This window comes from Corvus cornix, chromosome 1, assembly GCF_000738735.6.
Source record: "Corvus cornix cornix isolate S_Up_H32 chromosome 1, ASM73873v5, whole genome shotgun sequence".
Lineage (NCBI taxonomy): Eukaryota > Metazoa > Chordata > Aves > Passeriformes > Corvidae > Corvus > Corvus cornix.
This window is the reverse complement of record NC_046332.1, coordinates 57,176,490-57,188,597: the sequence shown is the minus strand read 5'-3', so window position 1 is coordinate 57,188,597 and position 12,108 is coordinate 57,176,490. Positions and strand designations below refer to the sequence as shown.

The following is a 12,108-nucleotide window of genomic DNA, read 5'->3' as shown; positions in this document are numbered from 1 at the left end:
ATTTCTATTTCAGGAAAATAGTGAAACTTTTCTAAGTTTTTTTTTTAGTTATTTAGCCACAATCTATTTATATAAGGATTTTTGTACAACTGAGTAGTGTTTGACTCTGCTGATTGCTCAACACATGCATTTTAAAGACTTTTTCATAGCTGGGTTTTACAGATAAGGGAAGCAGATTTCCACCAAACTGAAGTGAAAATTCGTTAGTGTGGTGGGGGATCATTAGCACAGCTGGGCATCCCATTGTGCTTCTCTGATCATTGGACCAGTCAAAATTGAAAAAGGATGCTGCTAAAGCTATTACTAATACTGGAAGAAGTTTGCTACGAAAAATTCTTGTCTGTTGTTGCATATAGACATGGGTCTGGAAACCAATAATGGAAACATTTCAGCTGATGTGAATGATTTAGTGGTGGCTACAAGGAGATTTACTCTTGTGCTTTTTATATTTTCCTTTGGGATATGACGATCATGTTTCTGAGAATTTTTCTTCCAGCTCTCTAATCAGGAACATCCATGCTAGGAGATGTAACCCTTTTGGAATGAAAAACAAATGCTTACTCTTTCTATTGCTCTCTAAAGGGAAGTTGTCCTACATGCCTGTAGCCATTACATCCACTTTCCCTTGAGAAACTGGGGATATGTGTGTTTGTTGATTAAAGCAGACATCATAGGGCCTCAGATCAAGTGACATTGCTGGACAGAAGTTATAATCCATCACATCCTACCAAGCATTTGATTGCTGTGTTAGAGAGGAGGCGGAGATTGTTCTCTTTATTTTGCCAGAAATTGTGAAAGGTGTTTGTATGTAGAAGTTAAGCCAGAGATGTTTTTGATATATATTGAATTGCCCTGGGTTGTCACTGTTGCAGGTAAGTAATTTTTTGTCTGCCAGGCAGAGAGGGATTCAATGTATGCTCTGAGCAGTCTTTTTGTAAAGCAACTCTTGCTAACACTTCCTGGTTAGTGTTGATTGCAGTGAGCACATTTCTAGACATCTGTTGCATGGATAGATCATAATCAGTGGGTTTTCTTTTCCCCTTTTTTAAAGTAAACTTCCTTCTTTTTCTCTTTTTTTCTTTTTCTATTTTTAAATTTTCTGCAGGACCTGGGGATAACGAAAGTGGGTCATATGAAGCGAATTCTCCAGGGAATTAAAGAGCTCAGCAAGAACACCCCTTTGTCTGAAGTGTAATTATGCTGGTGCTTTCCTTAAAGAGAGAAGAGAAGTTTGCTGGAGAAGCAAAGCTGTTGCAGGCACTTGGCTGTCGTTGTAGTTTACTCTATGGAAGAATAAGCACTGGTGTTTGTACAGGCTAGCATCTCTGAATTCTTGTGTGGTGAAGAACTTGCAGAAAGAGTACGAAAGGATTTGTGCCAAAAAAAAAAAGGAAAAGGTGATACATTCTGCAAAGACATTTTCTTGGTGTGTGAATTGGCCAGTTTGGATAAGCCCAGTTTGGTAAATTGATTGGTTGATGGTGAACTGCACTGACTGGAAAATATAATCAAGAAATGATTGCTTTGCTTACATGCAGCTCAGTATGCCTCTCTCTATGCTGCAGCAAGATGCCACTGTACAGCATGAGGTCATCTGGTTATCCTTCCGAGGCGTAGCTCTGTCAAACCTCCTGTGCAGGAGACCAGGATGTTTGGAAAGTTCAACACGTGAGCCTGGCAGTGCCGCAGGTATCCAGCACTCACTGGCCATGCTAAAAGAGGGGAGAGATACCTTGTGATACCCTGAATGCAAACTATAATGCATGGTGTGCCTGCCTGAATTGTCTGTTGTTCTGTTGCATGACACATCTGATACTCTAAACACTTGAACAACTTTTTTATTGGTTTGAATGAGATTTAATTTATTGCTACTTGAGTGTCTTTTTTTTTTTTTTTTTTTCTTTTCAGTTTCAGGCACTTTTCTATTCTTCAGTGTTGTGTTATGCCTAAAATGTGTTCTACGACAAAGGGTGTGTGGGTGTGGAAACTTAGCATTTGTGCCATATTCAGCAGATTATATATGATTGAAACACTGTACAGTAAGATTTTTAAATATATCATGTACAGAAAGTTTATCAGGTAACTAACTTATAAGAATTTTTGAAAGACTGGTACCTCACAAAAATATCAATTGGCTTCTTGCATGGAAAATGATAAAGAATCTTCTCATGGTGCATTTTAATGTAGTTATTCAGTTATCTTAAACATCTGTAGCATATTTGAACTTTTAGACACTAATGGTTTTATTTATTCTATTGTTCAAAAGCAGGTTTAAAGATTAATGAAATTTTCTTAAAGGAAGATTTAATTTTATTTATCATACATAAGAAGATATTTAAAATGTAGCAGCTGATTTGATTTTTGTGGGGTAAACTTTTATTTGTTGCTAATTAACTATTAATTTAAAAATGCATCTGTGTGCATTTCTTTAAAAAGGTATCAATTTGTTTCTTGACAGCACTCCTACATCAGTAGACTGTAGAAATTAAAAAACCCCAGACTCTATGGTTTTACACTAGACATGCTAAGATGAATCACATGCAAGATAGTAATCCATGAGTGTAAACAGTTTAAAACAATTAAAACTCTCTTTGTTTAGAAATTGCTCTAGACCAGAGTTTGTAAGGTTATTTACAATTTACTTAAATGAAACAGGTTCATAATTTAATTTCCTGGTTAGCTTTCCACAAAAGTATTAATCTAGTTGGAAAATAATTTTTAGATATCGACAAAAAAAATCCTACTTAAGTGTTTGAGATGAGATGATGTTGCACCCCCTGCCAGAAAACTTGCACAGAATTGCTGTCTCCTTGCTGCTCCTAGCAATGTATCATTGCAGCACAAGGAACACTTGACTTTTACTTAATCAAGTAGCTTTGATGTTTCTTGCACGTTAAAGAGATCTTAACATCTATTTCTGTTTTCCTCATGGGCAGCAGAGTAAGGTTTCATTTGATTTTTACCAAAACTTATTTCCTCATACAAAGGGGCCAATGTCAAGTACAGCATCCTGGTTTTGCCCTCCATTTCTCATGCGTGTGACAGGAGCTGTTCCATGGCAAGTAGATGGGACTCATACCTTGGAAAGTAAAATCTATTCTCTTCATTGTTTTATTGGAGAAAAAAAAAATCAAAAGAAGCAAAACAGGTTTAATTTATATCTTATTGTAGTTCTTTGTGTTCTTGCTGCTGTAGGTTCAACAGGCACCACTCTGGGAGTTCTGTGGTTTTCTGGTTAAAAAAACAAGTAAATGGCTATTTGCTCTTACGTTTTCCATAAAAAACAAACAAAAATGCCTTTGCCAAATGATATGATTTTCATGCTGTTGTATAAAAAGCATATGCAAAAATTGGAAGGTTAGGCAAACAATGGAAAGTTTGTTGGTTTTGGTTTTATTTTAATGTACTTGATATTCACCCCTTTAATGACTTTCAGGTGACATCTGCCAAGTCTTTGTAAGTTTTATTTCCTTTTCTCTTTGGTTCTCCATAAGCTACACTGTATTTTAACATGTGGCAGCATTCTAGCATATTGATATTACAGTAGAAAACACATTTAATCTTCTGGTCTATTCAAGGATATAATACATACAACTTTCTTTGCTTTCCTGATTGTGGGATACAATCTCTTTACAACTTTCAGCCTTGCTGTATGCAATGCATTAAGATGGGCTATGGAACAGGATCTCTTCAAGTCACTGTAGATGTCTATGCTGGGTATATTAAAAAATGGGAGCTGCTTTTAGGCAGGGAAAATGGGCAAATGTTTGTAGCACGACTTTCTCATGGCACTCCTCAAATTACCTCAGTATAGGACAACTGATCAATGATCATTTTTCTAAATGACCACCAAAGAATTCAACTTTGATTGTCCTAAGCATTTTTTTTAAATGCATGAGTAGAAAAAAGCAAAACTGTAAGCATCATTTATGCTGTATTTATTAGAAGCCCAGGAAAGCAAATTTTATGCAACTCTATGCCTTAGACGAGTGGTGGCTATGAAGTGCAAATGTGTCTGCCAGGGAGGCTCAAAATATTTTACAGAGGTTCTCTGTGGAGGTCATGGGTAGTAACTGTGTTTAAGAGATTTGGCTTTTCTGAAGGCTTTTGAACACAGTGTTACTCTCTCATGATTATTCTAAGTATTGAGTTTTTTTCCTTACTGATGTAAAAGTCCCAGCTCCTAGAACTAAGTACATAAATAGCTACATTTTTTAATGAACTGTATTCTCCCTAATTTAATCCTGCTGTTAAAAAGTGCTTCAAAGCACACATCCCAATATTTCAACAAAACCAGTGTAAACACATCCCTAACAGCAGTTAGTTTTTTAGAAAACAAGATCCTTTGATCAGCATGCTAGATTTATCAAGACAATCTCTATACAAGTTTACTGGATGAATTTTTTTTGCCCGAGTCGAATACACATGATTTCTGTGTTCAGTATACATTAAAGTCTGAAAGGAATGAAGAGTAATCTGCATTTTTTTGTAGTGGCTCCTATTCATACAGATGAAAAGCTCTACACCTCAGAGAAAGGAACATGAGAAGTGCATGTTTTAAAATGGCAGCAGGTTGCTAAATGTATGTTTCTGTTTTGTCATTTTCAAATAGGATTTTCTCAGTTCCCTGTATTTGATTGCTGTAGCAATCTCTGATTTAGGTCATACAAGTTTTGCCTTTATAAAGCCTCATGCCTTCTTCTTAGAAACGGAATGAAATCAAGCAAACTCAAGGTTGTAGGTAGGTGTTGGAGATGTTTTGCAATACTTCAAAGAAAAGAAGGTTCAAAAATCAATTTTTTTTTTACATGATGGCAAGTGCAAGTTTTCTTTGATACATTTTTATTTATCTCCCCTTAACCACTATTCTTTCCTCCTGAATGTCTCTTTCTTTCAAAGAAAAATACTTTGAACTTGGAAGAGCAGTAAAGTGTAAAGCATATGATCAAAAACCCTCCCACACTATTTCATTCCAGTATTTCTTGTTTTGGGACTGGAATTAACATGCTTGTTCCTGTAAATAATAAATAGAAATCATCTTTCTCTCTCTATCCCTGCCCAAAGAAATTAATACTGCAATATTGCATAACTGTAATTCAAAGGAGAGGTATTGATTTTTTTCTTAATAAACATCCATTTTATATCTTCCTATGCTTTTTGTAGAGAAATAGATAACCTGCCAATTTTACTTTTTAACTGAACTCACTCATGCTAATTTAATGAAAATGTCATAAAGCCTTGATAATGAGCATGGCTTACTTCAAGAGTAAAATTATCAGTGTTTTTCAATGCATCTGGTCTTCATTTTGGGAAGACTGGCAGGAGACCTTTTTCACATGTCATGGAAAATTAATATATAAAACAAATATGAGAGGATGTTCCATAGTCCTACTTTAAAAACAGTTATAATAATGGACATGTAAGACAAAGCCCCCCACGGTGATTCCATTTTGCTTGATGCTTCCTGTTTATGATTGCATTAGTAGTGTTTACAGCTTTTTCTGCAGTGCTCTCTCTGTGCCCCTAAATATTAAGTTCTTGCCTATGAGTTCAACTGTTCTGGTAATTAATAATTAGCAGTGTAAAAAGTTTTTGTGAAAGGTAAAGTCACAAGGAATTTATATGGTTGAGGATAACTGAGCTGGAGCAATTTATTTACAACCAGGAAATCATCTTGTCACTCGTATGAGTGAGAGAGACACACAGAAAATAAGATTAAATAAGTCATTCTAAATTTATTTTTTCACCCCAATAACTTAAGTACCTCTCAACTGCAGCATCCTGTATACATTTATAACACAGGCTGTCCCATATTTTTGATTCTATTTTCATGGATTGTACATTTTGTGGTATGATTTTCATATCATCAAGGGTTGATGCTGCTTATTCTAACTACAAAGATTTAATGTTTGCAAGAACTGTACCTGACTGTCTTAAGTAAAGGAACAAGTTTTTGATGACTTGAGGAAGCTGAGGAGTTTGGACAGGACTTAAAATATCTCTGCTTCCTCTTCAGAGATGAATGGTAGCATCAGCGGGATTGATAAAGCATCATTTGGTAATTATCAGTATAAAATCTTTACTGGTTGTATAAATTCCTGTATTTATATCTAGAGTATAGTGTGGAATGGATATTTTTTACAAAAAGAAAAAAGTTTTCTAGTTGTTTTCTACTACTGTAGCATTAGGTTTCATAGCTCTTTTAAGTGTTAGGTTATGTACTTGAAATGTTTGTTTCTGCCATACAGAAGTCCAGTCTGTTTCTCAGAAATTATAATCCATTTAGAAGCCATCTGGAGACCTTGAGAAGACTCTTCCTGTAGCCAGTTGCTTGTATTAGTGGGGCAGAAGAAGCTGGTGCCTCATTTATGTTTAACACCAGTCATGACTTTACTAATGTTTTTACATCACTTCCCTGCTTCTGGCAAGATGAGACCCTTGCATGTCTGTCCATGGTTTCCGCTCAGAAGAGCTGGACAGGCAGGCCGGGAAAAAGTTGTAGGATACTTCAGGAGAGCAAGATAGACCAAGGCTTCAGGCTCCAAAGCCTAGTATAGCCATGGTGGACTAAAATCCTTTAAAGTTATAGTTTTGCAATCCCTGCTGGAAGCTCTATCTAACAATTAACACTAGCTACTGGAATGCCCTTGGAAAGAGAAGTATTTTGGCAAACTCTACCAGCTGTGTAAGACATTGAAAATACTGAACATCATGGTAGCTATTAGTAGGACAAATATCCAAGTGACCAATGAATATTTTATTCTATGGAACAAATACTTTGGAAAAATACAGTTTGTAGGATTATTCAAAGACTAGTGTGAGGATTGAAAAGCTCCTGAATACAAAAGCAATGTGGTGCAAAGTTTAAAGTCATTTGCTACTATCTTTTTCCAAATTCATTGGAAACAACTATTTTAGGGAGCTGTGTTTGATCCAGGTATAGCTATACAAGAGCATGTGAACTGGAAGGTGGAAACAGGAAGAAATGAATTAAAAGTAAAATTGGATAGTTTGTTTTCGTTATGGAAACTGTGTGAAAAGCCAAAAAGAAAATCTCCCCAGTGCCCCAAATCCCTTCTATGACTTTTTAAAGTGAATTAGTATTTTAAGTCCTAATTTTATTAAACTAAAGCATTAATTGGATAGAAGATATTTTAGTTTCATTAATAACCTGAAAGTGCTATTAACTGGGAAAGAGTTAGAGACATAATTATGTTTCTCTCCTGGTGTTAGTTGAAGTAACCTCTGTTTGGGACTAATACTCTTTGCAGTCACAGTCAATTATTTTGTGAATGGGGAGGTTGAGGAAAGCCATTCGAAGCTGCTTGGTCTTGCTTTTCAGGGAGGGGTAGAGCACGTGTGCTGAAAAGTAGGGCCTGGAAGCTCTTAATGAGAATTTTAAGGATACAAGATTTTCTAGTTGGACAGTTTAGGAAGATTTACAATGAGCACACAGGCATGCAGATACTCACTTTGAAGGTTCCTGGTAGCACTGTCCTCTCACAAGATGCCATGGCTATACATTGAATTAGGCATTTGGACTGTGTGCTTAGCCAGATTCCAGAAGATTTTCTACAGGCATCTGTCACTTGTGGTGTCTGTACTTTCTGCCTTGGTTTTATGTCTCCTTAAATCCTTCACCTTGAAAAATGCAGTTGTTCATATACGACGAAAATTACCAATTTTCCAACTCAAGGAGCACAGCTTGTGAACCTGTCCTGAAATAATCTGTTTCATTAGCCAGCTTTTTACATCACAGCCTTTGAATCCTAAAAGATCTGAAACTATGGCACCTTCGTAGAGCTGCCACTTAACTTAGGAATTAATATGCTTGTATGTTGACAGGATCATCAAAGGGCAAGGTGGTATGCACAGTGGCAGATGAGACATGCAATAGATGGGATTTGTGCATAAAGTGTACAAGCTGTTGAGGTGCTCCTGAAAGGTGAAGAGGGCCTGATCTCTGCACCTCCCCTCTGGCCTTTCCTCGTTGCTGTCATTGCCCACAAATAATTTAATGTCATCTGATATTAGCAGCTTCTTGTCTTAATTCATGGTGACAGCAAACCTATCAGTCACTACTAATGAAACTTCTCACTGTCACATCTGTCTGTCTAGAGCAGGTATCTTCAAGTGTTGAGCACTGTGGAATTGCATTAATGTATTTTTAGTGATGTTCTGGCATTTAAGAAAGGCAAGTTTCATCTAAAGGTATTTCAAAGGTTCAGAGAGGATGCCAGCCCAGCATGGGTGGCTTCTGTCATTAGCCAGGCTTGTAACTTACGCTGGTATTCCAGTCAAGTACAGCTGTTAGGTAATTCTGTAGTAACATCCCCTTACCTGCATGCGTGGATGCATGAAGTACACATGGAAGCCTTGCAGAGATGTGACACTGTCTAGTTCTCTGCATAATTCATATTTGTGTCTAAATAGCAGTTTGTAGCAAAGAGCTGAAACACATGATTTCCACTCAATCCAAGCCTATATTCAATTGAAAATGAAAACATCTAACATGGTTTGTCCGGGTATAGGTAAAAACTGGTGTGTATTCAGTAGTTTCTCTCCTTCTTCCTGCTCATTCCACAAGGAAGTTCATCATCTTTGCAATCATATAGATCTGTTGGGACTCAGACATATGCTGTGCTTTAAACAGAACTTTAGGCCCCTTGGAGATTGTTCTTGTATTTCAGTTTTAGCATTTACATGTAAGCCTACAGATGATTTGGGTGAAGAGAAATTGCTCCTCACATAAAAGTGATCCTCAGATTGATCATGGGTAGACTTTTAAATGCCATACTTATGAATGTTGTTCTCTTGCCAGTATTTGTGTGGATGTGTGTAGATATGTAATATCTAGTTAGTAGTGTGTATGTGAAAGCACACCTGTACATAGAGATGTATATACATACCCTGGTTTTGCCCAATATAACAATGCCAACTTGTGTGTAGAGCCAAAAAAACTTAAAACTATACAGTGCTTGAGATGCTGCATTGTTTTTATTATAGTATTTTTTATATCAGATGAATTGCAGGATGTTTACAGATGCTTATTAATATTTAACTTATACAATGGGGAGGCAGGATGTTTATGATTGTTGTCAGCTAAAGAATTGTATATGATTCTGGGTGAAATTTTGGCTTTTTTGAAATCCTTGGCAAAACTCCCATTGATCGCACTGGGGCCAAGATTAAACCCCTCTGAATCTATTGTTTACTGGCTATTTTCCTACTGTGATATTTTTTTTTAAATGATTGAAATGTATTTATTTTTTCCCAATGTGAAATCTGCAGTTTCTATTTGGATTTTTCTACGGAACCTGCAAACTACAACACAGGTGGGAATATAAGCCTCAGAGAATGTATAGAATTTTTCATTGATCTGGTCCTTGAATATGTCTAAGAAAATACCTTCTAAAATAACTTTTGTAAGATTTAATACAGAATCATCTAAAAAGAGATCACCTTTCATGCCTCTCCACAAAGAGGGAATGCAATGTGGCAGGTGAATGTGAAGAAGTATTCACTGATAAATAAAAAGTAGTCCTGTCTGTTTTCTATACCTACTGATCTCATGCAGCTCACCTGTCTCTGCAGATCTGGTATGAGACACTTGAAGTACCTTATCCAAAAGTACCTTATTGGGAAAAAAAAAGTTACATAGTAAGTATGTGGCTTTAAGCTTCTTATCAAGACGTGGAGGTATCTTCAGAGCCAGTGTGTTGAATAATTTTTAATATTCCATGGATGAATTAAAATGATGAAAATGTTAAGTGGTAAGGCAAGCTGGACAACTGCTTGACATTAGAGAAATCGCTTGTCTAGAGGCAGAAGGATCAGTTCTTTAATAGCACAATGGAAGAAAATTACCATAACGCAGCGCTTCCTAAATCCCTTTCCAGGGTATCTTTTAATTGTGTATGCTTGAAGTGTATTCTTCCTGTAAAAAAACCCATATGGCTGTGAAACAGCTAAACAGATGCATCCTAATTTCTTCATCTAAGGCTAAAATATCATTTTCAAACAAGAGCTGTCGTGCACTTTGAAATACATGTGTTGGGAACAGGTAAGTTTATATTCGTCATAGATAGCTGTCCCAGGGATAGTCGGACTTGTAAAATGAGGTAGTTATGTTAGGGTTATCAAAAGCTGAAGAAATAGCAAAGCAGACACAGTCCTTCATTAGGCTCTTTCTGAAGATGTCTGTGCAAATGCCCACCACTTCCTGGAATCTTTTCCTAGAATTTTGTTTAAGAAAGGATCATATTGAGATTCCTACTCTTCCCCTTCCTAATAAGACCGGAAGTATGCACCTTGGTTGAACTTTCTAGGAGTTTGCTGGCTGTAGAAACAGACCTCAAAAGAATAAAAATTCGAGGCAGTCAGTAGGCTTGTGAAGGATACACAGGGCTCTGTCAGGGCTCGTTAGACTGCTAATGTGGATCTGATCACAGATTACTGGGGGAAAAGCTCCTGTGGTGCTCCTGCTGCACTTGGTGGCAAGGCTCCATGGTTGCTAGTGGGAGCAGATGGGTGCCCAAGCAAGCAGACACCTTTCCTTTGCATGTTGATTGTCTTTCCGCAATTCTGATCAGGACTGGAGTTCAGGACACACCTTTATTTGTCTGCAAAGCTTGTGATAGCTGAGGAAATGAGGAGGAAGTGGCTGAAGGTCTGGATTCTGCCTTTGGTTTCCTGCCAATGGAGCTGGTGTAAGACTGGGGGCAGTTTAGTTAACCTTTGAGTGCCTCACTTTCTCCACCCATGAGAATAGGGATGCTCACCCCCTCTGTACAGCTCCCTTGAGTCCTGTAGGAGAGCAGTGTTATATAAACAGCTGAGTTTTACCCACACTATTATATGTAATAGAAATAAATGACTTCTGTCCATAACACTGCAAGAATTGCTTTTCCTAGTTCCAGTTCCCTTTGATGACCTACATCCTGACTACATCCTGGGTAGTCAGTTTTGAAGCTTAGCAATTGCTCTAATACTTAGAATTACACACACAGCAGGCTCTGTTGCTGCAGAAAAGAGTAAAACTTTAAACTGCCTGACAAAACTTGCCAATGAAGTATATCTAACAGAGCAGGGGTGTAACTTTTGGCTTTATTTACTTGTAATAATGGTAAGGAACAGTGAATTTTGTTTGTTTACATACTGTTTACAATGGCACAGTTTTATTTTTAATATATAAAAACAATTGAGGTATTTATTGCATATACTATTTTAAAGATGTTTTATGTGTTTTCACCTTTGGAATATATTGTTACATTTCCTTGTACAGATAATTTGGGTGGCTTTGTTAATATAGTTAGTAATTTTTATGACTACTAAGTGACCAGTTTTCCGTGCCTTTTTATTGTTGGATGCATGATTACATATTTATTATTGTATGGAAGTCACTGAGATGTGTATTTTTGTATTCTGCTGGAAGCAATGGTTGATTTTATTGTACATGATAAGAGATGCCTTCCATAACAGGCACTCGTATGAGATCTTCCTTCTCAAATAAACAGAATGCATTCAATGTATATAAGTCCTTGAATTTATTTTGTGTCTAGAAATCAGTGGAAATGCTTGAACATCATGACACTGAATTTTAGATGTTACGCATTCAAAATGTGGGCTGCTACCAATGTCATCAAATCTAAACCAGAATTCCCCATCAAAATCAATACAATCTCAAGTCTTTGGCACAGTGCAAGACTTTGGAATTTAAAAGAAAACTCTGTGTGTTAAAACTACATAAAATTTGGATGAATGACTATGGAGCGTTATTTCTACTCAGTCTGCCAGGGACTGCCTGAAAATTGTTTTAAATTAGAGGCTTTGAACACAGCTTTTTCACATCCTCTAAATGGCTATGTGCAAACCCAGATGTAAGTAGGTCACTGTGCATGTAGATGTTTACATTTGTAGGGATCTTCCGCTGGATCTTGCTGCCACACAGCGTATTAAGTGCGAAAACAGATTTGCATTTGCATCCATGGTAACAGCAGTCATTAAACCAGAACATTCAGTAGCACCTGTTTTTCTACAGGTAAGTGGCAGCAAAGCAAGCACATTTTTCCTCAGCAGTATGGACTGTGCCTTGCTAGCACAAACCCT

At 36.9% G+C, this 12,108-nt stretch overlaps 1 protein-coding gene across 6 annotated transcripts in view; it reads left to right on the top strand.

The window, feature by feature from the left end:
* Window positions 1–11,531, top strand: part of DGKH (diacylglycerol kinase eta) — a 168,890-nt gene extending 157,359 nt beyond the window's left edge. For all 6 annotated transcript variants that reach the window (XM_039568131.1, XM_039568122.1, XM_010405616.4 and 3 more), the window contains one exon: window positions 1,106–11,531. In XM_039568131.1, the coding sequence (XP_039424065.1) occupies window positions 1,106–1,158 (53 nt within the window). In that variant the 3' untranslated portion in view covers window positions 1,159–11,531. The remainder of the gene's footprint in view (window positions 1–1,105) is intronic.
* The last annotated feature ends 577 nt before the right edge of the window (window positions 11,532–12,108 follow it).